General features: G+C 41.9%; 1 protein-coding gene across 10 annotated transcripts in view; it reads right to left on the bottom strand.

Annotated features, from left to right (window-relative positions):
• Positions 1 to 24505, bottom strand: part of RERG (RAS like estrogen regulated growth inhibitor) — a 151194-nt gene that overhangs the window by 2063 nt on the left and 124626 nt on the right. For 9 of the 10 annotated variants that reach the window (XM_039503026.1, XM_039503006.1, XM_039502989.1 and 6 more), the window contains 2 exons: positions 17861 to 17917; positions 168 to 241 (listed from right to left, as the gene is read on the bottom strand). In XM_039503026.1, coding sequence (XP_039358960.1) covers positions 168 to 241; positions 17861 to 17917 — 131 coding nt within the window. Of the gene's footprint in view, positions 1 to 167; positions 242 to 17860; positions 17918 to 19291; positions 19418 to 24505 lie in introns of those variants that run through there. The other variant, XM_039502946.1, reaches the window with a different exon arrangement.

The following is a 24505-nucleotide window of genomic DNA, read 5'->3' as shown; positions in this document are numbered from 1 at the left end:
AACATCGATCTGTGTGCAGCACCCGGGTCTGGCAGCCGCTGCTCAGAGTGGCATGGGCTCTACTTGATTTTAGTCACCAGAAGTGTCATGCAGCTGCCTTACTCTCACCCCTTTTCTCCTGTTTATTTGTGTATAAGAATCAGATCGTCTCGGCTGTTCTCACTCACCTGACCAGCTGTGTCTAGTATCTCCATGGAAACAACTTCATCATCAATAGTTGCCTGATGACGATAGGTAGACTCTTAAAAATAATAAAAACAGTTTGAAAAGAGTTTAAAATCTAAATGCAGAATCTTCTATATGTTCCTTGCTACTGTTCTATCATGTATTGTCAGGGGTGGCGCCAGGCCCCAGCATGCCAAGCGCGTGCTTGGGGCGGCATGCAACGGGGGGCGATCTGCCGGTTGCCGGGAGGGCGGCAGGCAGACTTCGGTGGAGCCGCGGGACCAGCGGACCATCCGCAGGCATGCCTGCGGGCAGGGGCGGCTCTAGACATTTCGCCGCTCCAAGCTTGGCGGCACACCGCGGGGGACGCTCTGCCAGTCGCCGGTCCCGCGGCTCCAGTGGACCTCTTGCAGACGTGCCTGCGGAGGGTCCACTGGTCCCGCGGCTCCACCGAAGCCGCAGGACCAGCGGACCCTCCGCAGGCATGCTGCTGAAGGCAGCCTGCCTGCCACCCTCCCGGCGACCGGCAGAGCACCCCCTGCAGCATGCCGCCCCAAGTACGCGCTTGGCGTGCTGGGGCCTGGAGCTGCCCCTGCCTGCGGGAGGTCCACCGGAGCCACGGGACCGTGCTTGGGGCAGCGAAATGTCTAGAGCCGCCCCTGTGTATTGTGATGTGATGTAAAGCTTCCCCAGCATCCATGAAGTGGAGCTTTTTCAAACACAGAACATCCTAGCTCCTCTTCTCACGGCTAAGACCTACCCATCTCTCCCCATGTGCCACCCCATAACCTTCTTTTATACCACATCTTAGAACTATGACTGTCCATAGACACAGCCTTTGTACTATATACATGGGACCTCTGCAATTACCACAAAAGAACTGAAAAATTAAAAAAGTTAACTAGCTATCCAGTAATATTCACAGGCCTGGGCCTTCCTATTGGACAATAATATAAACAATATCTGGAGCATGTAACCCAAGACATTTCTGTGATGGAATGTTTAAAAAATCATAACTTTCAAAAATGAAACTGGTTTCAATGACTATAGCTCTATTTACATCAGGGCTGAACTTGATCCAATTTGTTTATTCAGACTGGAACGTGGCACACTTATTCTTTTTTTTTAATGGATTTTTTCCCCCTTCAGTTTATTTTTTTAAGAGGGAAAAGGGCTAAATCATATTAAAATATCTTTCAAACAATCAGCATAAGTTCTTTTCAAAAGATTTTTTCTATAATATCAAACTAGCCAATAATACCGAAATCAGATGCAGGCTTCCATATTTCAATATATTAGACTGATTAAAAAAAAGTTCTCAGTTAAAATAGTTTCTGCAATACATATTATTGTTACTGCTAGATTAAAAAGCTAAATGCACACACATGGTATAAGATGGATTTACAGCAGACATGAATTTGGTGTAAGATCTTGTAATTAAAGGAAGAATCCTGGGATCACTCAGGATATCTCTCAGAACCATATTTAGCCTGTTTATAAACTCTTCCTAGAATACTTGATGTACCCTTCACATTCCCGCTTGTTCTAACAGATATTATCTTACTTGCTAGTATTACATATGGGGGTTGGAGTCCATTGGTATGGATGATTTTTAAGTGGTCAGGATCTTGGATTTGTGCCTCACTGAATGCACCGCAACTCCAGCAACAGGGAGCCTTTTAACCCCATGCTGTGATGATACTTTCTCTACTGATTTGGAGGGAAGAGTGCCACCTCCTGAAACACCAATGCTGCTACTTTGGAGGTCTCCAATAAAAAAAACTGACCATGCCTGTCACTGCTTAGCTTGCCCTCTGACAAGCTCAGAGCTGAAAGTGGTGTGGCTGCAGACCAGGGATCTACTCAAGCTACTCGCTAAGCATAGCCCTTACACTGTGATAAAATTACAGAACAGCGGGATTTATTTTCGGCATGTTTCTTTGAAACATGCTGAAATCATCACTTTTCTAGCAAAGGCTCAAAGCAATGTGTATGATTTATAAGACTTGCCAAGGAGAGTTAAATATACACACTATCCATGTTATAGGAAAATAAGGGTGCATTTGCTGCCTCTGAAGTTCTGGAAATAGGCAACTAATCAAATAATTAATGACACAAGGACGCTTGTTTTATCTTAATGAGTAGATGACACTTAAGTGTGATAGCATTTGACCTACAACTTGGAAAATGATTCTTGCTAACATTCAGATTTATTACTGTTGCCAACTCACAGATGGTCTATATCAAAAGTCAAATGCACATGATGTAAAACTGTACTCAGCAATTCTGATCACTTGTCAGAGATTTACATTTTATTTGGTGCAAATCTCTTCAATAGGAATGGGAGGATATGCGCAAGGAAACTTATTTATTGAACCAGAACTTCTGAAAGGTTTTATGTTCTATGAATGTCTCTCTTCCCTACTGAGGGATGCCACCTCTCCTGAATAATGTGTTTAAACTCTCACATTATTCTCTCCCACCCAACACCCTCTCCCCCACCAAAAAGTAACTTGCCCTCATCACTCAAATTGGTTTAAGTGGTGCAGCTGTCACCAATATGGACAAATGGGCAAGTCCCTCCATCAGTCAGGCAGGTGGAAGCCAAATGGCAAGTCCCATTGTTTTCAGTTTTTATTTTGTTTAAAATTTCCCAGGAACTTACTGGTGTTTGTTACAAAACTGTCAAAATGGGCAAAAGTTGGTGCAAAAATTAACTTCACAGTTTTCTGGGTAATATCAGGCTAATACTGGGGATGGGAGAATAGGAAAAAGAGCAACAAATACAGAAAAGTAGGCCATAAGTGAAGAGGTGGCAGAGAGGAGGGCGTCATCTCCATCTCTTCTGCATCCGGGTCCACTCCAGAAGTTCAGTTACCTGGTTAGCCTTCAAAATAAGACTTAAGTGGGATTTATGCAGGGCATATATCTTGTTCTGGCCGCCTGCCCAAGGTGAGTTTTATCTTGGATGTGTAGCATTGATAGGGGTAAGAGAGGTGTGAAATGTTGGTAGTTGTTTTGGATAAAGATGTATCTGGTTTTGAGCTTGAGTAAGGTTTGTGGATTTGGGGCAATTTTAATGTCATTTAGCACTGTCTGGATGTTTGTGAAAAAGCAAATAGCCATTATTAGTCTCAAATTGACAAGTATGAATTTCGACTAAGGGGGTGGAGCCTCCTAAAAGCCCAGTTGATTAAAGCATAGGCTGCCAATCATGGCATCTTGAGTTGTATTACCTTTCTGAAACTAAATGGTCTTGACTTTGCATTTCTGTAGTACTTCACACAGTACAGTACCTTGCTTTACAGTAGTTCAATATCATTACATATAGAGAAACTGCGACAGAGATGTTAAAGTGCTTTGACTGGAGTTGGCATGATCTAGTTGCGGGCTTATTTGTGCTATCTTGTTAATAAGTGTATTATATAATCACTGTATTTTTCTGAACAATGGATTAAAAGTCATTATGAAAAAACAATACTATTAAAATTATATAGAGAAAATATTGAAGTATTTGATCCACAGAATGCAAATCTGAATGTCCTACAAAGCCTGAGGTTTTGATAAATCTGATAGCATCTCTGTGCTGTGGTTATAATACATTCAAGGGAGATTTGGGTTGTATTTACATGAAGAATGAACACATTTTCTTGTCCTGAATAAAACTGAATTGGTCAATACATTTGTTCCAGAAGAGCATATTTCAATTCAATTTTTCCTCTGAGATCCACTTTGTAGCTCTTGGACCACATCCTCAGTTGGCATAAATTGTCTTTATAGGAACTACACCAACTTACACCAGCTGATCTGGTCTCTTGACTCCAATGTCTTGCTCAGTACAAATTCCATGGATATGGGGAGAGCAGAAAATGGGGGTAAAGTGTTGTCTTACAGCTCTGAAAGGAGATTTTCGCTTTATGCTTTTAGGAACATGTTTATCGTAGGAATAGGCAAACCAATTTGGATGAAATAAATACCTCCACAACTTTATGCCCAAACTTTGAATGGTAGCCAGGTCTGTTTTGAGTACAGATGGGCCCAATTTTTTTCTTATCCAGAGTTTTGGCTCATGTCCTTCTCTAGTTTCAATGTTCAAAAAAGACAGCCTCACTGGAAGGAGACATATAGAAATAGTGTGAGAAAGCTTATGCTCATGGTGTCTTCCACCCCATGCAACCTGGAAGCACTGGAGACCTAGTGAGAGATCCTGTTCTGTGAAATTTTCAGACCAGTCTGTAGACTAATGAGATGCAGATAAGATGAAATGAGATGCAAGCATGTGAACTTCTGCTTGCTTAATTGCACTGAACTTTCAAACCATTATTTAAAAATTTTATTTTCCCTTGGATGAAGAAATATGCATAGGAAACGAGGGCTTGCCATAATTACTTGTCATAAAGTAATGAGCCAAAAACTCATGTTACCCCCATGAAACTCCATGGAGGTCACAGGCATTGCATGGTGTATATGCCTGCAGAATTCGTCCCCGTCTGATTTGAGAACCATGAATCATGGCACACCCAATTTACCTCCATTCCACAAAAACCTAGTATTGTCTCATATTGTTTTCCATGGATTTGCTCCAGCTGCATGAGTAAATTTTGTGTCTCTTTGCTGCTCTCTGCATCTACTCACTTGCTTTCTCTCTGCCCTTTTCAATCTTACCACTACTGGGACCAGGGACATCTTCTCTTTAGCACTTACCATCTAGAGCATGACTTTGTGTGTGTGTGTGTGTGTGTGTGTCTCTCTCTCTCTCTCTGACTCTTCCCCCTCCACCCATCTTTTGTCAAACCTCATCTAAAAATATTTTTCTTTCTTGCCTGTGACTCGTAATTGCCTACTCCATCTCTTATTGCTCTTATGACATGCTTTTTCTTTTACTGGAATCAGTGGAGCTAATGTTTGTTCACACTAGTGGAGGATCTGGCCCTACGTGCTTATAAAACAGGTTGTTTTTTTAATGTTGAATGCATTCCTTCCCCTCTTTTTATTATTGTAATATGCAGAACCATAAATATGCATGGGGCTTTCCATTCATGCTATGTTAAAGTTACACGCTAAAAATCGCAAAGGGTAAAATTTCCAAAAGCACCTAACAGCTTGTCTCTATAAACACTTAGGGCACTGCAGGCTGGTGTGGGGTAGATTTACACCTCATCTTGCTGCAAACCAAGTGTCAGTGTGGACCTTAGCTGCTGCATGCTAGAAGTTCCCTAGAGCGCTTTGATCTACCCCACGTTGAAATGGGAGTAGGTTAAAGGACACTGGGGAATTTTAGTGGGGAGCAACAGGGTCCACATGGATGCTTAGTGCATGGCAGGCTAGTGTGTGGTAGATTACACCCCAACTTGTTGTGAACTCAGTGTTTTTATAGACAGGCCCTTAGGCCCAGGTATTTAAAGCTATTTCGGCATTGCTATGCTCAGTGTCACAATGCCTAACTGGTTTAGGAGCCTAAATTTCATTTTCAAAAGGTGTCACTAAGGAGTCTAAATCCCATTGACTGTCAATAGAATTTAGACTCCTAAATGCCTAAATCCCTTTTGGAAATGAGATTTAGGCTCCTAAATCAGTTAAGCATTGTGGTTCTTACTGTTGCAATGTCTAAATAGCTTTAAAAACCTGGGTCTTCATGATTTAGGCTCTTAGGCTCCTAAGTTATTTTTGAAAATGTGATTTAAGTTCTTAAATCATTTAAAATTTTTACCCCCCAAAAGTCAGGAAATACAAAACTTAAGGCTTCAACAGGTCATGTTCTATGTTCCATATGCTTGTCTCTCAGTGAAAAGTTTACAACACCCACAGCAATATTAAGCCACACAAAAAACAGAAATGTGGATCTAGAAAATATGGGAGTTAAGGCTGAATTTTACAACCCCCTTCATGCCAACTGTCTGAGAAGAAGCCTCTGCCCCGACCAACACCTTGCTAAGGCCAGTCAGGGAGATACACAATGATATCAGAAAGAGTGTGGGATTCGCTAGGCTACGTTAAATGATTTAGCTGTGTCAGTACTGAACAGCCTCAGAATTTTTCAAATTTTTATCTTTTCCTTTTTAATTCTCCTCTGCCTCTATCCAAGCAGAGGCACTAGTCCTCAGTGCGAGTTATGTCCACGACAAGCTTCAAGTTAAATAAGCCATTCTTGCTGTAGTTTTAAAAAGTGTCGTTAGAGAGCAGGTGTGTACTTTCCCCCATAAATGGAAACTAGCCAAAGAGATTTTGCTCACAATTTATTATTTTTTCATCACTTTGAGGCATAGAGCAAGCCTGGGGAAATTTCAGTCCGGCCGGCGAATGTTTCAGAAAATGAGCAAGTATAAATAGGGAAAGTATTTTGCAATCATAACTACCATGGGCATAGCTAGTGCCCAGTATAATACTTCCTGCTGTCTTCCATTTATTTAATTCTGTAAAGTGCTTTGGGATACTGTATATATGTAAAAGCTGCTATAAAACAGGCTGTATTTTATCACTGCCATCAAGAATGCTACATCTTGAGACTGATATTTAAAAAAACTTAAAACATATATTAAATAAATGATTCCCACATTGTTCCAAGCTTTTCCCTCTGCTGTCCTTCATTGTGGCCTCTCGCTTTTGTGTCTGCCATGCTCTTTAAAACCCAGTGTCATAGATTAAAAAAGTTCTAGGCCATGCCCATCTGCTTCCTTATGGCTACTTCAGAAAAACCAGGAATGTTTCCACAGCTCATTTCCATAATACATTTTATATAAATTCCCACTACGGAGGAGCACAGTGGGAGGCAACAGAAGATATCTTAAATTTGTGTGAGGTCAAGTTAATTTTTCTTTGAAAATGGGAAAATTAAGTCTAGGAGAGGTGCCTACCATGGTACCAAAGGGAATGGTGTAGGGTCCCATCCTATTTAACATTGTTGATCCAGAAGGAATGAGTAGCATCATTAATAAAATTCACAGATGACACCAAGGAAGCAGATTGCAGCTAGCCTACCATAAGGACCCATTCCAGCACAGCATTAAGCACAAGCCAAAGTGGAGAAGGTTGTTCCCCTTACATCCTTGCTTAGGAGCCAACCAGAATCTTATTGCTTTTAATTTCTGAGTGCAAGGACTAGGAAAGTCTAGTGTCACTGCTAGATTCCTCCCAAATTGTCACTGGGGTAAGGAGAGGGTATTGGTCTTTAGGGATGCAAACGCTGCTCTCTCTAAAGGTTTTCACAGTTTCCAAACTGCAATGCACTGCACTAAATCAGTCAAAACACCTCAGGTACACAGCTGATAGGTGCACTTTCTCATCCAGTAGCTACTAAAGTTAGACACTTTTAAATCAGCAATTCTGGATAACTTGCATCTAAGAGTTTTAAAAGAACTGGTTGAGGCAGTCACTTAGACCATAAATGTTGATTTTCCGTAAGTTTTGGAACATTGGGGAAGTTCCAGAGGACTGGAAGAAAGCTAATGTTGTGCCAATATTTAAAAATGGTAAATGGGATGATCCAGTTAATTATATGCCTGTCAATCTGACTTTGATCCCAGGAAAGATAATGGAGCAGCTGATACAGGACTTGCTCCATAAAGAATTAAAGGAGAGTAATATAACTAATGCCAATCAATATGGGTTTATAGAGAATAGATCTTGTCAAACTAACTTGATATCTTTTTTGATAAGATTGCATGTTTGGTCGATAAAGGTAACAGTGTTTATGTAATACACTTAGATTTCTGTAAGGCATTTGATTTGGTACTGCATGAAATTTTGATTTAAAAAGCTAGACACAAAATATACATGCACAGATTAAACGGGTTAAAAGCTGGCTAACAGGTCTAAAAATGTGATGTAAATGGGGAATCATCATCGAGTGGATGTGTTTCTAATGGGGTCCACAGGGGTTGTTTTTTGGCTATTTAACATTTGTATCATTGGCCCAGAAGAAAACATAAAATCATCGTTAATAAAGTTTGCAGATGAAACCCTAATTGGGGGAGTGGTAAATAATGAAGAGGACAAGTCGCTGATTCAGAGTGATCTGGAGAACTTGATAAGCTGGGTGCAAGCGAACAATATGTGTTTTAATATAGCTATATATAAATGTATACATGTAGGAACAAAGAATGTAGGCCATACTTATATGAAGGGGGACTCTATCCTGGGAAGCAGTAACTCTGAAAAAGATTTGGAGAGGGGTGTATAATCAGCTGAACGTGAACTCCATTGTGATACGGTAGCCAAAAAGGGCTAATGCAATCGTTGGATGCATAAACAGAGGAATCTTGAATAGGAATGGAGAGGTTATTTTACCTCTATTTGGCACTAATGCAACTGCTGCTCGAATACTATGTCTAGTTCTGGCATCCGCCATTTAAGAAAGAGGTTGACAAATTGGAGAGGGTTCAGAGAAGAGCCATGATTTAAGGATTAGAAAGCCTGCCTTATAGTGATAGACTCAAGGTTATGGGATGACCGGTTACAGTCGATAAGTACCTACATGGAGAACAAATATTTAATAATGGGATCTTCAGTTTAGCAGCAAAAGATAGAGCATGATCCAATGGCTTGAAGTTGAACCTAGAAAAATTCAGACTGGAAATAAGGAGTAAAGTTTTAGCAATGAGAATAATTAACTATTGGAACAATTTATCAAGGGTCACAGTGGATTCTCCATCACTGACCATTTTTAAACCAAGTAGGATGTTGTTCTAAAAGACATGATCTAGGAATTATTTTGGGGAAGTCCATTGGTCCGTGTTATGCAGGAGATCAGATGAAATGATCACAATGGTCCCTTCTGGCTTTGGAATCTATGAAAATGTTCACAAAAGACAGACTTTGGAATGATCGGTGGTGAAATGCAATGAACATATTGATCTTTTAGGCACCATGACTGCACTTGAGTTGATAGGGAGTTTCAGTTAACCAGGGTATGGCTGAACTGGTTTTTTTCGTATCATACTCTATAAAGCAACATCATTTAATATGACTTTATGTACAGCACCTTGATGGGAGGGTGAATGTGCACACTCAAAGATGTGTTGTGTGCTCTAATAACGTTCATTATTGTGATACAAGGCAATAGTGTTTGTGGCTTGTTTAGTAAGAGCAGGAGAGGAGGGTTCCAGGATACTTCTCTTAGCTGTGCCACTGACTTGCTGTGTGGCTTTTTACAAATTGCACAGCCTCTCTCTCGCTGTGCCACTGACTTGCTGTGTGGCTTTTGACAAATTGCACAGCCTCTCTCTCTCTCTCTCTCTCTGTGTTTCAGTTCCTCACCAGTAAAATCGTCCACCTCAAAGAAGTGTGGTCAAGTTTTAATGAATTAATGTTTGTAAAGTTGTTTAAGTTCCATGTCTGAAAAGTGCATAGAAATGTAAAGTGTTTATCCAAAGGCTGTATTTTGGGCAAGAATCTACCAGTGTAATATTAAAAAAACCATGGAGTAATATTTTGCTTGTAAATAATACAAACTCCATTGTCTGTAGCATTTCTCTAACTTCACTGTATTATTTGACTGTAATAAGAAAAAAAAAACATGTTTATGGAGAATGTGAAGGACAGGGGATGCTGGTAAAGAATCTTGAGTCTTAGCCCTGGTCTACACTATGTGTTTAGGTTGAATTTAGCAGCCTTAGATTGATTTAACCCTGCACCCATCCACACGACGAAGCCATTTTTGTTGACTTAAAGGGCTCTTAAAATCGATTTCTGTACTCCTCCCTGACGAGGGGATTAGTGCTTAAATCGACCATGCTGGGTCGAATTTGGGGTAGTGTGGACGCAATTCAACGGTATTGGCCTCTGGGAGCTATCCCAGAGTGCTCCATTGTAACGGCTCTGGACAGCACTCTCAACTCAGATGCACTGGCCAGGTAGACAGAAAAAGTCCCACGAACTTTTGAATTTCATTTCCTGTTTGGCCAGCATAGTGCGTTGATCAGCACACGTGACCATGCAGAGCTCATCAGCAGAGGTGACCATGCAGTCCCAGAATTGCAAAAGAGCTCCAGCATGGACCGAACGGGAGGTAGTGCATCTGATCGCTGTATGCGGAGACGAATCCGTCCTATCTGAACTCTGTTCCAAAAGACGAAATGCCGGAATATTTGAAAAAATCTCCAAGGGCATGAAGGACAGAGGTTATAACAGGGACCCGCAGCAGTGCCACATGAAGACTACCAAAGAACCAGAGAGGCAAGTGGCCGCTCCTGGTCAGAGCCCCAGACATGCCGCTTCTATGATGAACTGCATGCCATTCTAGGGGATGCCCCTGCAATTACCCCACCCCTGTGCTTCCCTCCTCCTCCACCCCTCCTGGGCTACCTTGGCAGTTATCCCCCCATTTGTGTGACAAATTAATAAAGAATGCATGAATTTGAAACAACAATGACTTTATTGCCTCTGCAAGCGGAGATCGAAGGGGGAGGGGAGGGCATTTGGCTTACAGGGAAATAGAGTGAACCAAGGGGGCGGGTTTTCATCAAGGAGAAACAAATAGAACTTCCACACTGTAGCCCGGCCAGTCATGAAACTGGTTTTCAAACCTTCTCTGATGCACAAAATGCCCTGCTCTGCTCTTCTAACTGCCCTGGTGTCTGGCTGCGCGTAATCAGTGGCCAGGTGATTTGCCTCAACCTCCCACCCAGCCATAAACGTCTCCCTCTTACTCTCACAGACATTGTGGAGCACACAGCAAGCAGTAATAACGATGGGAATATTGGTTTCGCTGAGGTTTAACTGAGTCAGTAAACTGTGCCAGCGCACTTTTAAACATCCAAAGGCACATTCTACCACCATTATGCACTTGCTCAGCCTATAGTTGAACTGCTCCTTACTACTGTCCAGACTTCATGAGCCATGGGAGCAAGGGGTAGGCTGGGGTAGGTGCGACTGCGTGGTGCTACCGACTGGGAGAGCAACCTGAGGGAAAAGCCTCCAGCTGGCATGATATTCCAGGCAGGACTGAATCTCCATTAGATGAAACTTAAAGAAGAGAATGACCTGGAGTCATTCCCATTTTTGTCCAGACGCCCCCGACCAACCTAACCGAGGTCGACCAGGAGCACCTATGGGACAACGATGATGGCTAGCAGTCATATTGTACCATCTGCCGTCTGCAAGGCAAGGCAAGGCAAGACAAGAGAATGCTGCTGTGTAGCACTGCAGTACCGCGTCTGCCAGCAGCACCGAGGAGACATACGGTTACAGTGAGCTGAGCGGGCTCCATGCTTGCCGTGGTCTGTCGTCTGCACGTCTAACCCAGGAAAAAAGGCGAGAAACGATTTTTTGCCATTGCTTTCATGAAGGGAGGGAGGATGGGAGGGACGAGGGCCTGACGACATGTACCCAGAACCACCCACGACAATGTTTTTGCCCCATCAGGCACTGGGAGCTCATCCCAGAATTCCAATGGGCGACAGAGACTGCAGGTACTGTGGGATAGCTACCACAGTGCAACGCTCTGAAAGGTCGACGCTAGCCTCGGTACTGTGGACGCACACCGCTGACTTAATGCGCTTAGTGGGGGGACACACGATTGTATCAAATCAATTTCTAAAAAATTGACTTCTATTAAATCGACCTAATTTCATAGTGTAGACATACCCTTACATTTTAATTATGTTGCCATTTAAGTTTTCTTGATACAACAGACTACTAGAATTAGTGATACTATTGTTTGAGATTATTAGCTCTCTGATATCAGTTTAAATATAATATATAGATTACTTTGGAAATTTTAGTGTATGTCTATTCTTAGACTGTAGTGCTTCAGTGTACACACTACCTATGCTGATGGGAGGGGTTCTCCTATCAGCATAGGTAATCCACCACCCTGAGAGATGGTAGTTAGGTCAGCAGAAGAATTAGTCTGTCGACCGAACACTATCTAATCTGGGGGTTAGGTCGGTAATCTTTGTGTCCCCAGGGCATCAATTTTTCACATATAGATGTTCTGGACCAAAATATATCCTGTAAATATGCAGCCCAGAATTGCATTGGCCTTTGTTATTCTGTCACATTGCAAACTCATTTGTTGGCACTATCACAGCAGGTCTTGTTTGACACTGCAATATCCCTATTTCTCCCTCCTAGGGTTGTCAAGCCTCCAGGATTGTCCTGGAGTCCCCAGGAATTAAAGATTAATCTTTAATTAAATATTATGCCATCTGATGAAACCTCCAGGAATCCATCCAACCAAAATTGGCAACCCTATGCCCTCCCTTTTTGTTTTGGATTCCCCTCCATCCCCTGGGATGCACTTTCCCTGGGTGAATCTCATTTTATTTTCTCATACTACTAATCTCCTTGTATGTTGTTTTTCTTTCATTACTAATATTTGCAGCTCCCATCAATTTAGGCCTTTATCACAACTGTCATGTCACAGCATACTCTGAGGAAGAGTCATAGATTTCAGACTGTGATCCCTACTTATCAACACTGATGAACAGAAACTCACACAAATAATCCTTGTAAAGCCAATGAGCGAAATCCTGGCAAAACTCAAATTGACTTGAAATGGAGTTTCACTCACTAAGGCTACTCATGTGAATAACTGCTCACCAATATCACTGAGAGGTCATAATATGGTCTTTGGGGTGAAATAGATCCCTATTACAGAGGGCCAACACAAGGCCTGTGCACACCTGCAGGGCTTGCATGGGACACGGGGCTTCGGCATATGTGTGACTAATTCTGCTCCTGAGAAGATATTGTCTGGCAGGCATGATGTGCTTGTCCTTCTGCTGTCATGGCAACAGGCAGTGGCAGTGCTGCCCCAAAGGGTCATCCTGCAGCTGTGCCCTTGTGAACACTTCTGCCTGCCTGTTGTAAGCCACAGTGCTATACCTATGCTAGGCCAGCGAGGTGGCAAACAAATGCTCATGCTACCATTGCCTAGCAACCAGAAAGAATCAGATTTAGTGGTACTTAGGACTTGGGCCGGTCCTCTCCACAGAGGTGAATTTCACCCTGTTATGTTTGGTTTGATGGATATTTTTAAATCTGTAAATAGAACAAAAATAAAATGGAGAGCAAATATTTCCAGTTCTACATCAACACCCACCACAGAGGAGTGTTGTTGATAATTAATGTTTGTGAAGCACTTTTAGACTGCTAGTTAAAATGTATCCTAGATGTGCCAAGCGTCTTTAGACTTTTTAAAACCATAACACATTTTCTTGTTTAGTGGAAATTGTGAGCTTGTTATAGATACAGATGTATGTTAAAAGCCTCCTGGTGCTCAAACCTCCCCTTCCCACCAGCTTGTATCCTAACTAGAAAAAATCTAGTTGAAACACCCAATTCACACACCCCAAACTTGGAAAAAACTGTGGATCTGGATCTAGCTCTTGAAGTTTGCAACTTTGGTCTCTCTCTCTTTTTCTATGCGCCTTCTGTATCCTCAGTGTGCATATATAACACAATGTTTTGATTTGTTATAAACAGAGATTGATATGCCTCATATACCCAGGCAGGTAAGGAATTAGTAGAGCCCTGCAAATGTGCCAATATCCACAGATATCCGCAGACCATGTTTGAGGATCTGATGTGGATACAAATTTTGTATTTGCATAGGGCTTTAGCAATTAGCTTCAATGGCTTGGTACCTTTTTTTTTTTTTTTTTTTTTATAAAGGTAGCAAACACCTACCAAGAAAATGATAGAGGAATGTGTTTAACTAAGCAATAATGAACAAGATGTAAGGCAGCCAAGAGTTGGCTGATAGTTAATACTTTCTGGGTAATGAGCTCTGCTGATACTGTCATTCTTAGTAAGTTGAGAATGGAAAATTAAAATATTAAGTGTGATACAGTTGTACAGGATCATAGTTCAAGGCAGCTACACGTCTATTCCCCCTCTATGGTCCAGCAAGGGCACCCACTAGGCTTCTGGCTCCCAGCTGCCTCCACTCTTGGATGGAGACACATGTCTCTCTCCCTCTTGACTGGGATATTTCAAGGCTGACAGCTCCTTGCCTACAATAAGAATTCCTCAGTGAAGTCCGGTTTCCTAAGCAGGCATTACTTTTCTCCTAGAGACAGTGCACAGTGTAATTGCAAAAGCTGTTACCACACAGCTCTTTCTAAGCAAGCACATTTATTCTTAAGGTAAAAGCCTTAAAGAGAAAATATATTAAAAACAATAAAAGAACCTACACTCATGCTAATAAGCTTACCAGAAATCAACCCCTCACTTTAAGGGTTCACTCTGGCTGGTGACCATCCTTCAAATCCCACCAAAGGGTTATCCCATGATTACGAGTTCATAACTCCTTTTCTCAGAACAATAACACAGATTGAGCTAAATCCATCCAACCCTTCCCAGGAAAGATTACACCCACCTCCCCTTGCACAGAATGTCCTGTCAATTTGTCGGTTCAGAAAAAAGGTCACAAGTAAATTTTAACACAGGCTATTTAACTAAACATCCTTTCTTTGTTTGTGCCTGGAAACTCCAGTATGAACCAGTATATGTGAGCCTCTCTCCAGATGGTGGTAGCAGCTCTCTGGAGGTGTTACAACCTGAATGAATTTGCCAAACCACTCCCAACTGTTCTTAGTGGGTTGTGGTCCCCCTCCCTTATGAAATTACACACAATCCCTGGCCCACAATGATACATATACTTAATTCAATAAGGTTTAGCTTAATTCAATATGGTTTGTCCAGGAAATTGCACAAGCTGTCACACAGGGCACATGTATAGAAATAATATCCTGTGTAGCAACCCTAGTGCTGCAAGACCCTCACTTTAAATGGGAGTTCCATGCACCAACGGTCCTCAGCAAAGCCATGCTACTCATTCATGCTCCCTCTTCATGTGTGTGGCAGCTGAACATTATAACTTGGGTCCTGGAGACATAATAATACACTGCACACAGAGGTAACATGCGACAGAGACCTTATAGACTAACAGACGTATTGGAGCATAAGCTTTCGTGAGTGAATACCCACTTCGTCAGACGCAGTGTCTTGCATCTGACGAAGTGGGTATTCACCCACGAAAGTTTGTTACAATACGTCTGTTAGTCTGTAAGGTGCCACAGGACTCTTTGTCGCTTTTTACAGATCCAGACTAACACGGCTACCCTTCTGATACTTGAGAGGTAACATGGAGTCTCTAGTTTTTGTCTTGAAGCTTAAAGTGGTACTGAATCCCATAAATTCCTTTTAATCTAAAATGTATTATCCCTTTCAGGAATTACAGGAGGACAAGGAATTTTATGTTGTTTTATTCACTCTAAATAGAACCCTAGTGAATTTCCTGTGCCTTGGAAGTTTTGATGCAAGTCCTGGTAGAAATGGGAATTGCCAAGGGAAAACCAGCTTCTAGCATGGGAGAATTAATGGATCCCATTGGATCTGATATAGAAAATTAGCTGTAAACATTACTTTTTTTTGTCGCTTGCAGCCTCAGTGTTTCTGGCAAAATCTCTTGTTGCTTAGTAGCCGTGTGGTATGCATCTGTTTTAGTTCTATATTTGAAAAGTCACTTGACAAACATGCTTATTCTCAATGTAGGGTAAATATGTCACACTGACACAGTTTATGTTGCTTTAAACAAAGAAACAGATTGATATGATTCTTCAGAAGAACAGAACAAAACCAAACAAAACAAACCTCTCTCCGTAAAAAGCCATAGTAAACCCAGCTATGTAGTATCTAAAGAGATGCCTATACGCTATAAGCCACCAAAGGAAGACCATGATGATAAGGATAGATATAGTATTCTCTTTAGAGAATGCATGTGTGTGCTCATTTCCTCAATCTAACTGCTTCCACCAGAGGCACCTAGCATTGATTAATGTCCAATTGATGACATTTGTTAATTTTTGCATTTGTAGTCTCTTCCATCTGAACATCTCAAAGTGCTTAGCTTCACAACAGCTGTATTGGATAGTTATCTCCAAAATTAGATGAATATGTAGAATTTAATCAATCAAAGGAGTAGCAGCCCTGGATGCTGAGTACCTTTTGTGGAAGGAAGGAGACATCAAAGGATCATGGGAGAGCAGGTGATCTTGTGGCCACTTACTTCCTGTGTAACCCAATACAAGTCACTTAGTTGTACAGGTCTGAAGATAGATTCTACTTTTGTGGGTGCCCAGCTTCAGACATCTAGGACCTGATTTTAACTGGTGCTGCACATTCAGCGATGTAATTACTTAGCACTTCTGAAAAATCAGGTCCCAGGGGTAATTTAGGGTACTTTGCTATTTGGGGGCCAATCTGAGATACTTTGGGCCCTATTCTGAGAAGTGCCAAACACCAGCACAGCTGAGATTGAAGTCAATGGGAGCTGTGGGTGCTCAAGAGCTATAATAAGGACCTGGGTGTTTCAAGGTGGTCACCCAAAGGTAGAGACCCCCAAAATGAGAGCCCCCCTTTTAAAACTGGGGGCTAAGGACTGAATGTTCAAAAGGATTTCGGTGGTGTGACACTCAGTGAGTTAGGCACCTTGAAATGTGATCCACAAAAGCCAGCAGGGAGCGAGGTGGGGAGCGGCCTATTGCTAGCCAATGGGAGATGCTGACCAGAGCCAGTGTATGCCAAGCTCTGCCCCTCTCTCTCCAGAGATAAGCACCCAATTCCAGGCTGCAGGGAGGTGTCTATTTCTGCTTGCAATTCTCAGCCACGGAGTTAGGGTGCCTCTGCCATTTTAGCAAGAAGCCAGAGGGCGGAGTGGTCATTTGGGACACAGAGAGAGAGCGAGAGAGAGCGCAAGCATGAGAACGACTCTGTTGCCCAGTGGTTAGAGCACTCACCCAGGATGTGGGAAACCCAGGATCCAACCCCTCTGCTCCAATGACTTTTGTTATTTATCCACAGTGCAACAGGAGAGATGAAGGGATCTCCACATCAGAATATCCCATAGCCCAAGGGTTAGGGCACTTGAGAAGTGGCAGATCCCTGTTCAAATCTCTTCTCCCTCTTAGGCAGGGGGACTTGAACTGGGGGGTCTCACACTTCCCAGGTGAGTACACTCACCACTGGGCAAGAAGTGATGAGAGAGGTCATCCTCTCCCTCCCCTGCCCCCAACTGTTTTGTGTAAGATTGCCTATGAGGGCCTGATCCAGTGGGCAGCCTCTGATCACACCTATCGGATAGAGTCCTTCAAGCTGAACATCTATCTTCTCCTGGTGTGTAAATCGCTGAGGGGCTTAGGTGGGAGATGAGTGCGCACTCAGAGGCAGAAATGTAGACTTACTGCCAAAATGTAGGCATTGAGTGAGTTTAGGTACCTCCAGCATTTCAGCAGGGGTTCTGTGCATTTCAGTGGTCCCAAGTAATTTGCACCATCTTACACAGGAAATGACTGTCCACAGGATTATTCCTCCCTTTCCCCTTTGAGCACTCTCCCCTAGCCCTTCTACCGTCCACAAACAGTGGGCGGTTACTCCCAAGCAGAAAACTAACATCTTTATTTCCATGGGTCAAATTCTAGCCCCACAGAAATCAATGGCAAAACTCCCGTTAACTTCAATAGGGGTAGGTTTTAACCCCACCTACAGCCTTTGTTTGAATGTATTTATACCTGTTGATTGTGCCACATCAGTTGGCTGTTCATTCAAGCTAGGGATTTACCTCAGAGAAGCTTTAACATCATATTTAAGGGATAAATGAGGTTTTGGAATTTTTACACCGGGCCTTTCCATTGCTTCTACAAAGCCAACACCTGCAGCATTCCGTAAGTATTTAGAATAAAATGTAACCTACCTAGAGTGGGGTCATACTCCCAGATGAACCGTTTGGTCAGGAAGCGCACGACGAGAGCTGGGGGGACAAAAATATCTCACATGAAATTTTAAAACCTCTGACTCATTCACTTCAGAGGGGAGGGTCTTTTGACTGTAGGCTCATATAGAAATGGTGAGCCCTTGGGAGACAGTGCAGAGGTTTCGTAGAATAGACTTGAACCAACACATACAATCCAAACACCTGCAAGCTTTGGCAATGGAAGGCTTAAATCCAAATGCACATCTGGATCGGAATTGTACAAACAGCACCTCTATCTTTATAACAGGACAAGCCTGAATCTGACTTTTCCCTAAATGTCTTTGTTCAAAATCCAGATCTTGATTTGAATGTTTGAATGTTGAACTGCTCTATGGCAGTTAAGGTGAGCAACACCATAAATTTTAGTGTCAATAGTACATGCTCTTTTGGGGTTTATTTTAAGAGGAATTTACTGATTTTGAAAGATGCCTGATTGACAGCCCTGGAAACTGAATTTCTTGGTTTATTTACAGAATATCTAAAGCAAAGGCAGTGGCAAAGCAAGCTCCCCTCATGCCTATGGGCTCAATCCTTCTGGGACCAGCCATAAGAGCAAGAGCTTATTTTAGTGCCCAGCTTTTTTGCTGAGATTGCCAACAAAAGTACCAATTGACAACAGGACTGAGATTCATAAACTACACATAAACTACTGAAGAACCATCAGATGGTAACTTTCAATCCCAATCCTGGCTTTAAACATAAGCCTGGCTCTTCCCAGCAAAGAAGGAAAAGAGAAAGATATCAGGCTTGCTCCTCCTTTGCCCTGCTCCTGAGGTAGCCAGTGAAAAGCAGTTGTAAAAAGAACTACCATTCTGATTCAATAGCATTTTAAACTCTTTTTGCACAAATGCAGGAAGATGGTAAATTGGGCACTTTGTTGGCGTTTTATTCTTGGGGGCACTGGGATACTGCTGTGATGGGTGTCAATACTGGAACCTGTGTATCCATAAATAGATCAACAGGCTCTGCATCTCTTTAACCATTCGTTTCCTCCATTTTTAAGCTACAGTTTGTTACAATCCTTGTTCGGTAGTACAGTAAAAATTATGTGCTGGAATTTTGTTTTCAAACTATTTCTTGAGTAATAGCCAATGGAGCTTTTGGTATCTTTATTTCCCTCCCCCATCCCTATTCATGCAGTTGAATATATTTGGGGAGTAAAGTATGTTTAGTTTTCATTTCATAATGGGAAATTATTCATTTTAGCTAACCTGTATTATATTAGAAGAAACACAAGTGACAAGGTCACAAGCAATTTATAAAAGACTTGATCCTTTAGGAGTTACCCAGGCAAAACTTGCTTTGGGTGAAATTCACCCCTCTACAGAGGAAAAGTATCAAATCCCTCTCTTAGCTTTAAGTGGTACATACTCTGTGTCCTGGCCATCCGCACAAGGATGAATTTCATCCACTGTACATAGGATTGAATTCTAAATTCCAGCAGCTGATGTACTATTCTTCTGAGTTTGGATGGATGTGGCATGACTAGGAACAAAGCTTCACTTGCACCTCTGTAGGTAATTTCCTTCAGAGTGGTGAATTAGCAGTGAGTAGTTTTAATTGTTTTCTTAATTATCTACTGCCATCGCAGCACAGATGTTTTAGATGGGGAAAATGCTCACTTAAGCGGATGAACTTTGAATACTGTGCTATGTCCCTGGGTATCTTTGGTAATTACCTTTGTACAAGTACATTTATCCTGCTGTGTCAATTCTTGAGTTATGTCTCATTGCAGGTTCAGATATTCAGTTAAATGCAGACTACTTGCCTGTATTTATCACTAAGTGAGTAGAATTACTTGTGAGTAGAATTAATCTCTACATATAGGGAAAATATTAGGCCTGTGAACCACCTAAGTCCCACTTAATCCCTCAAACTTCTGCAAAAAATATACAGAATTTAACTGCTTGTGTTTACTCCATCATATAATATTGCAGTGAAAATGCTACTGATAAGGTTGAGATGGCACTCCTCCATTTAAATTTATCTTTCCCAAGTAGCTTAAAAATTCTCAGAAACACACACCAGTGAAGGGCCTGGCTGCTGAATATTGGCAGTGTAGTGGCCAGGAGACCCAAGATTTTTAAAAGGGATTAGCTGTTTTGGGTTCCCAACTTGAAATGCCTTAGAGTATTCCAAACACCTACCTTCTGAAAATCAGGCCCCTTTAAGGCATTTCAAGTTGAGTGTCCAGAAAAACCTGAGGCACTCAAAGTAACCAGTCCCTTGGCTTAGGTCTTTTAAATATCATAAAGCAAATCTATAAATCTGATAGTTTGGTTTTTCGCTTGGGGTGTGAGCATTTCTCACCACCATTCTCCTGAAACAATTTACCCTCTTTGTCTTGTCTACTTGCCATCTTGTGTATCCAGCTATAGCATTTCCCAACTACTTGTTTAAAAAATTCAATTAATGAAATTGTAATTCTATACATGCATCCTGCAATAAATACATTAGAGCATCAGATGAGTCACAGTAAGTTTCAATTTTAGGAGCAAAATCTTAATGCTTATATACTATATGATCGTGCCTGATTTTGTCTATTTCTTTTTTTAAAAATCTAAGATGGTTTGAGTCTAGTATAGATGAAATTCAAGCAATCTAACTTGAAATAAAAGAATGGTTTGAATCCATAGTTCTAGAAGTGACAATTCTAGGCCATTCACCAACAACAGACAATTAAAATCCTTTCTCCATAATGAAATACACATTTTGAGAGCTGGGACAGAAACCCTGTTGCTTTAGCTCTGAAAAACACAGGCCTCTTCCATTTGAACTAGAGGAAAAGCTCTGCTGGCTGCTAGCCAAAGCTATAATTTTTATGTTCTTTCTAAGATGCAACCAATCAATATAGGGCAACACACACCCAATTTCTGTTCCTACTCAAAAAGTTCTTGATCGAAAAAATATAGTTAATAACTTTGCTTAATTACAACCTATTTTCTTCAAATATGCCAGACCATGAGTTTTCAAGAACACTTAACTAAACATAAAAGTTTGGAGAGGTAATATTAATAAGACATTCCTCAGGGAGATGACAACATTGGACAAAAGTCAGTTTCAAATTGGGGTAATTTTTGGATAATTTTTTTTAAAGCAGCTGTTAGAATATTTCTGAGAAGTATAAAGAAAATTAAAGACAAAGTTGATTAGAGTGGATATGGCAATTTTCAGGCCAAACTAATTTTCCAGGCCAAAAGTTTTCAGAGTTAAATAGGGTTTTATGATGAAAGCAAGCTGCAAATTTAATTCTAGAAAATGTGGGCACAAGGGCTGAAGTTAAAGTTTAAGGCTCAATCTTAACTTCTCAAAATACCTGATATTTGACTGCTTCATTTCTTAGGCCTGGTCTAAACTTAACAAGTTTTACTAGTATAACTATGTCAGTAAAGGTGTGATTTTTTTTACGTGCATAATTATGCCAATAAAAGCCCTAATGCAGTTGCAGTTACATCAGTATAAGATGTTTTATAATGGTATCACTTATTTCACTTTGCTGAACTAGAATAAACTATACTCATATTATAAGCACTTTTGTACCAGTATAACTGCAGCTGCACCATGGGGTTTTGGCCACTTAATTATGGCATAGTTAAAGAGGAAAAACTCTTAATTGTAGGCAAGACCTTAGCCTTGACTTTGAATTGTTTGGTTTTGGTTTTTTTAGAAAGTTTATATTGGACTGGGAAAATAATAAATGGACAGAGTTTTCCTGACAATCATCCAGAAAGTATCCTAACTACAATCTCTTCTTCGGCGAAAAGCTTTCAAATGGTTCCTGTTAACCTTGTAGCCTTCTAAGAGAGTAGACTCTCACTCAGTCATGAATCCAGAACTAATAGTATGTGATCCATCGCAACCAATCCAGCCTGAAATTCAATATATAATGTGAAAAGTTGCCATGAAGATTCCACATCTATTCAGAAATTGGTATATATTCCATATGCCAATGAAAGTTTTGCTAATATAGGAAATTTCATGCAACAGGCCAAATAATTTTACCGTAACTCAGTGAACCTTAAAGGGGGCAAATTTCAATACCTCTCTTAATTTCACAAGTAATATTCCAAACAGCTCTATTAAAGACCTTCTCAATAGTTACTCCCTTTTTTTTTAAATAGAGCACTATACACCTATTCCGTCAAAGAGAAAGTCTAGATGCAACCTTAATTATGAGGGCACTAGCACACATGCTGGGCAAGTGGTCCTGGGATGCATAATCATAGACGGCTAGCAGCAGCATTTCATCACTTATTTGTATAGCCTCAGAAGAGGCACAAAGACATGATCTGTGTAATACTGTGCAATGAGGGAAGCACAGGGTAACAACACTAAGCACTGCTGCCCCTTCTGTTTATTCAGCTGAGAATAGGAGTTCTTGCTGAGGTCACCTATAATTATTGCTGTACATTAAACCTTCGAGAAGAGTTGAAAGCCCAATGTGTGATTTATGTTGAGGTGGAAACTTTTCTTACCTGTCTGACTTTTGTAATCCTACACTAAAAAGAATGTTTAGAGTTTAATACCTGGCTCACTGTTACAAAATCTCTGCACTGAAGTGGATCTGCTATTACCAGCCAAGGCAACGATGTGCTGCCATGTTGTCACAACTTGTGAGAGAGCCCATGTCTTGAGTTGGGCTTGCTCACAAAGAGGAAGGATAAGGGTCTTGGGAATCTATGCACTTGTTTTCCCATTTAAACAAATTTCATTTTCACACTTACTGTGTAAACTGAAGTATCTTAAGATGAAGGTATGGGAAACTAAGGTGACAGGAAGGAAGTCAGTCAGTCAAGTATCAGAGTCTGAGAAGGGGAGGCTTGGGGGTGAGCAGTGGGGTGAGGGCTGGGAAAGAGAGGTGGGAAATAGCTACTCTGAAGGAAAAGATAGAGAGCAGCTGTCTGGAGTGGACTTCAAAGATAACCAAGGTGTGCAGTCAAAGAGGCCAAAAGTCGCAAGAAAAGGAGAGAAGAATTGGATGCCACCACTATGGCCTTAAACCTAGAGAGTGAGAGGAGATGGCAACATTAGTTGCAGAGAAAGGAAAGAGACAGGTTTTGGTAAGCACAAGGGAGCTGATAAATAAAAGATCCGTGTGAGTTCTGGGGATGAAACAGAAAGTGGGGTAAGTTGTCTTGTATTTGTCTCCATAGAGTCCTCTGATTCTGTAGACATAACAGATAGTAATACATGAGGGAACAGAATGCAAGGAGGGAAGGTGGGGAGAGAGCTGGCAGATGTAAAGCCAGGTGACTGGATCTGAGTGGCTATTTCCCACCTCCCTTTCCCAGTCTCCCATCACTTCCCCCCAAGATGCCTCTCTTCACACTGTGATGACTGACTGACTTCCTTCCTGTTGTCTTAGTTTCCCCTATCCATGTCTTAAGACACCTGCACTCTTGGCAGGAAGGACAGGACAGTGACTCACCCACTTATCCATTGATGGTGATAATAAAAGAGATAGGAGTCACCCTTTGCCTTGAACCATGAGGTTTGTTTAGGTATGATAACCAACCATCAGACTTGCATCCGACGAAGTGGGTATTCACCCACGAAAGCTCATGCTCCAAAACGTCTGTTAGTCTATAAGGTGCCACAGGATTCTTTGCTGCTTTTATAGATCCAGACTAACACGGCTACCCCTCTGATACTTGACAACCATCAGATACATTTTACTGGTACCAGCATTTCTAAGGCATCTATCACTGTAGGATCTAACTGGGCCCTACTGAATATATTTAGAAGAACATCAGTTCCTTCTAAAAAAGGGACCAATGTCTGCTCCCATTTTCTTCAGATTGAAGCCACGTATGAGAAATTAAATCTAGGTGATTACTTCCAGCAATAATGTTATGGGGTCAGTTCCAAAGGCCTGCAGAAAGAGATGCTCCTTGTAATGCATCTTGAAGGTTGCAGGTAGTGGTGATTAGCCACTGGGGCAGTGGGGCCATGCCCAGGGGCCCTGGACAATTAGGGGGAGGGGGGACTGGAAAAATGGGCATCCCTGCATCCTACTCAGAACTCCTGACGAGGAGTGGGGTGTGGAGGCTTCCCACACTCCCCTTCAAGCCCACCCGATACTCCTGACAGAGAGCGGGGCAAGCCCCTGCGCCCCAACCCTGCTCCCCAGCAGGAGCGCCAGGCAGGCAGAGCAGGGCAAGCCTCTGTGCCCTGACACAGCTCTCCATCAGGAGTGCTGGAGGCGGGACTGCAGGTGGAAAGGGTGGGGAAGGGACCCCACTTCCTGTGGTCAATGGCTCCATAAACCCCTAATCTTCCTCTGGTTGTAGGACTCGGGCTCAGCCTGGTCTCTAATAGCAGCGAGTTCCACAGATCGGGGTCCACCACAAAGAACATTCGGGCCGCTTCCTCAAAACATTTTACTGCTTGTGAAGTGCTTCATCTTTCAGACTTGTCAGGAAGGAAAAGCCAGACAGATTAGAATTTGGTTTTCCTTTCATAGACACAACACCCACAAAAAAGAATCAGTGTCACCACATTCAACTGATTTGAAGTCATTTGTGTTGTGCAGGGTTTAAGTGAGGATAGAATCTGTCCCATCACTGTCATTCACTCACTTTCAAG

Source organism: Mauremys reevesii, linkage group 1 (genome assembly GCF_016161935.1).
Source record: "Mauremys reevesii isolate NIE-2019 linkage group 1, ASM1616193v1, whole genome shotgun sequence".
In the NCBI taxonomy this organism is placed as follows: Eukaryota; Metazoa; Chordata; order Testudines; family Geoemydidae; genus Mauremys; species Mauremys reevesii.
Note: the sequence above shows the minus strand (reverse complement) of the source record. Positions and strands in the feature narration are given on the sequence as shown.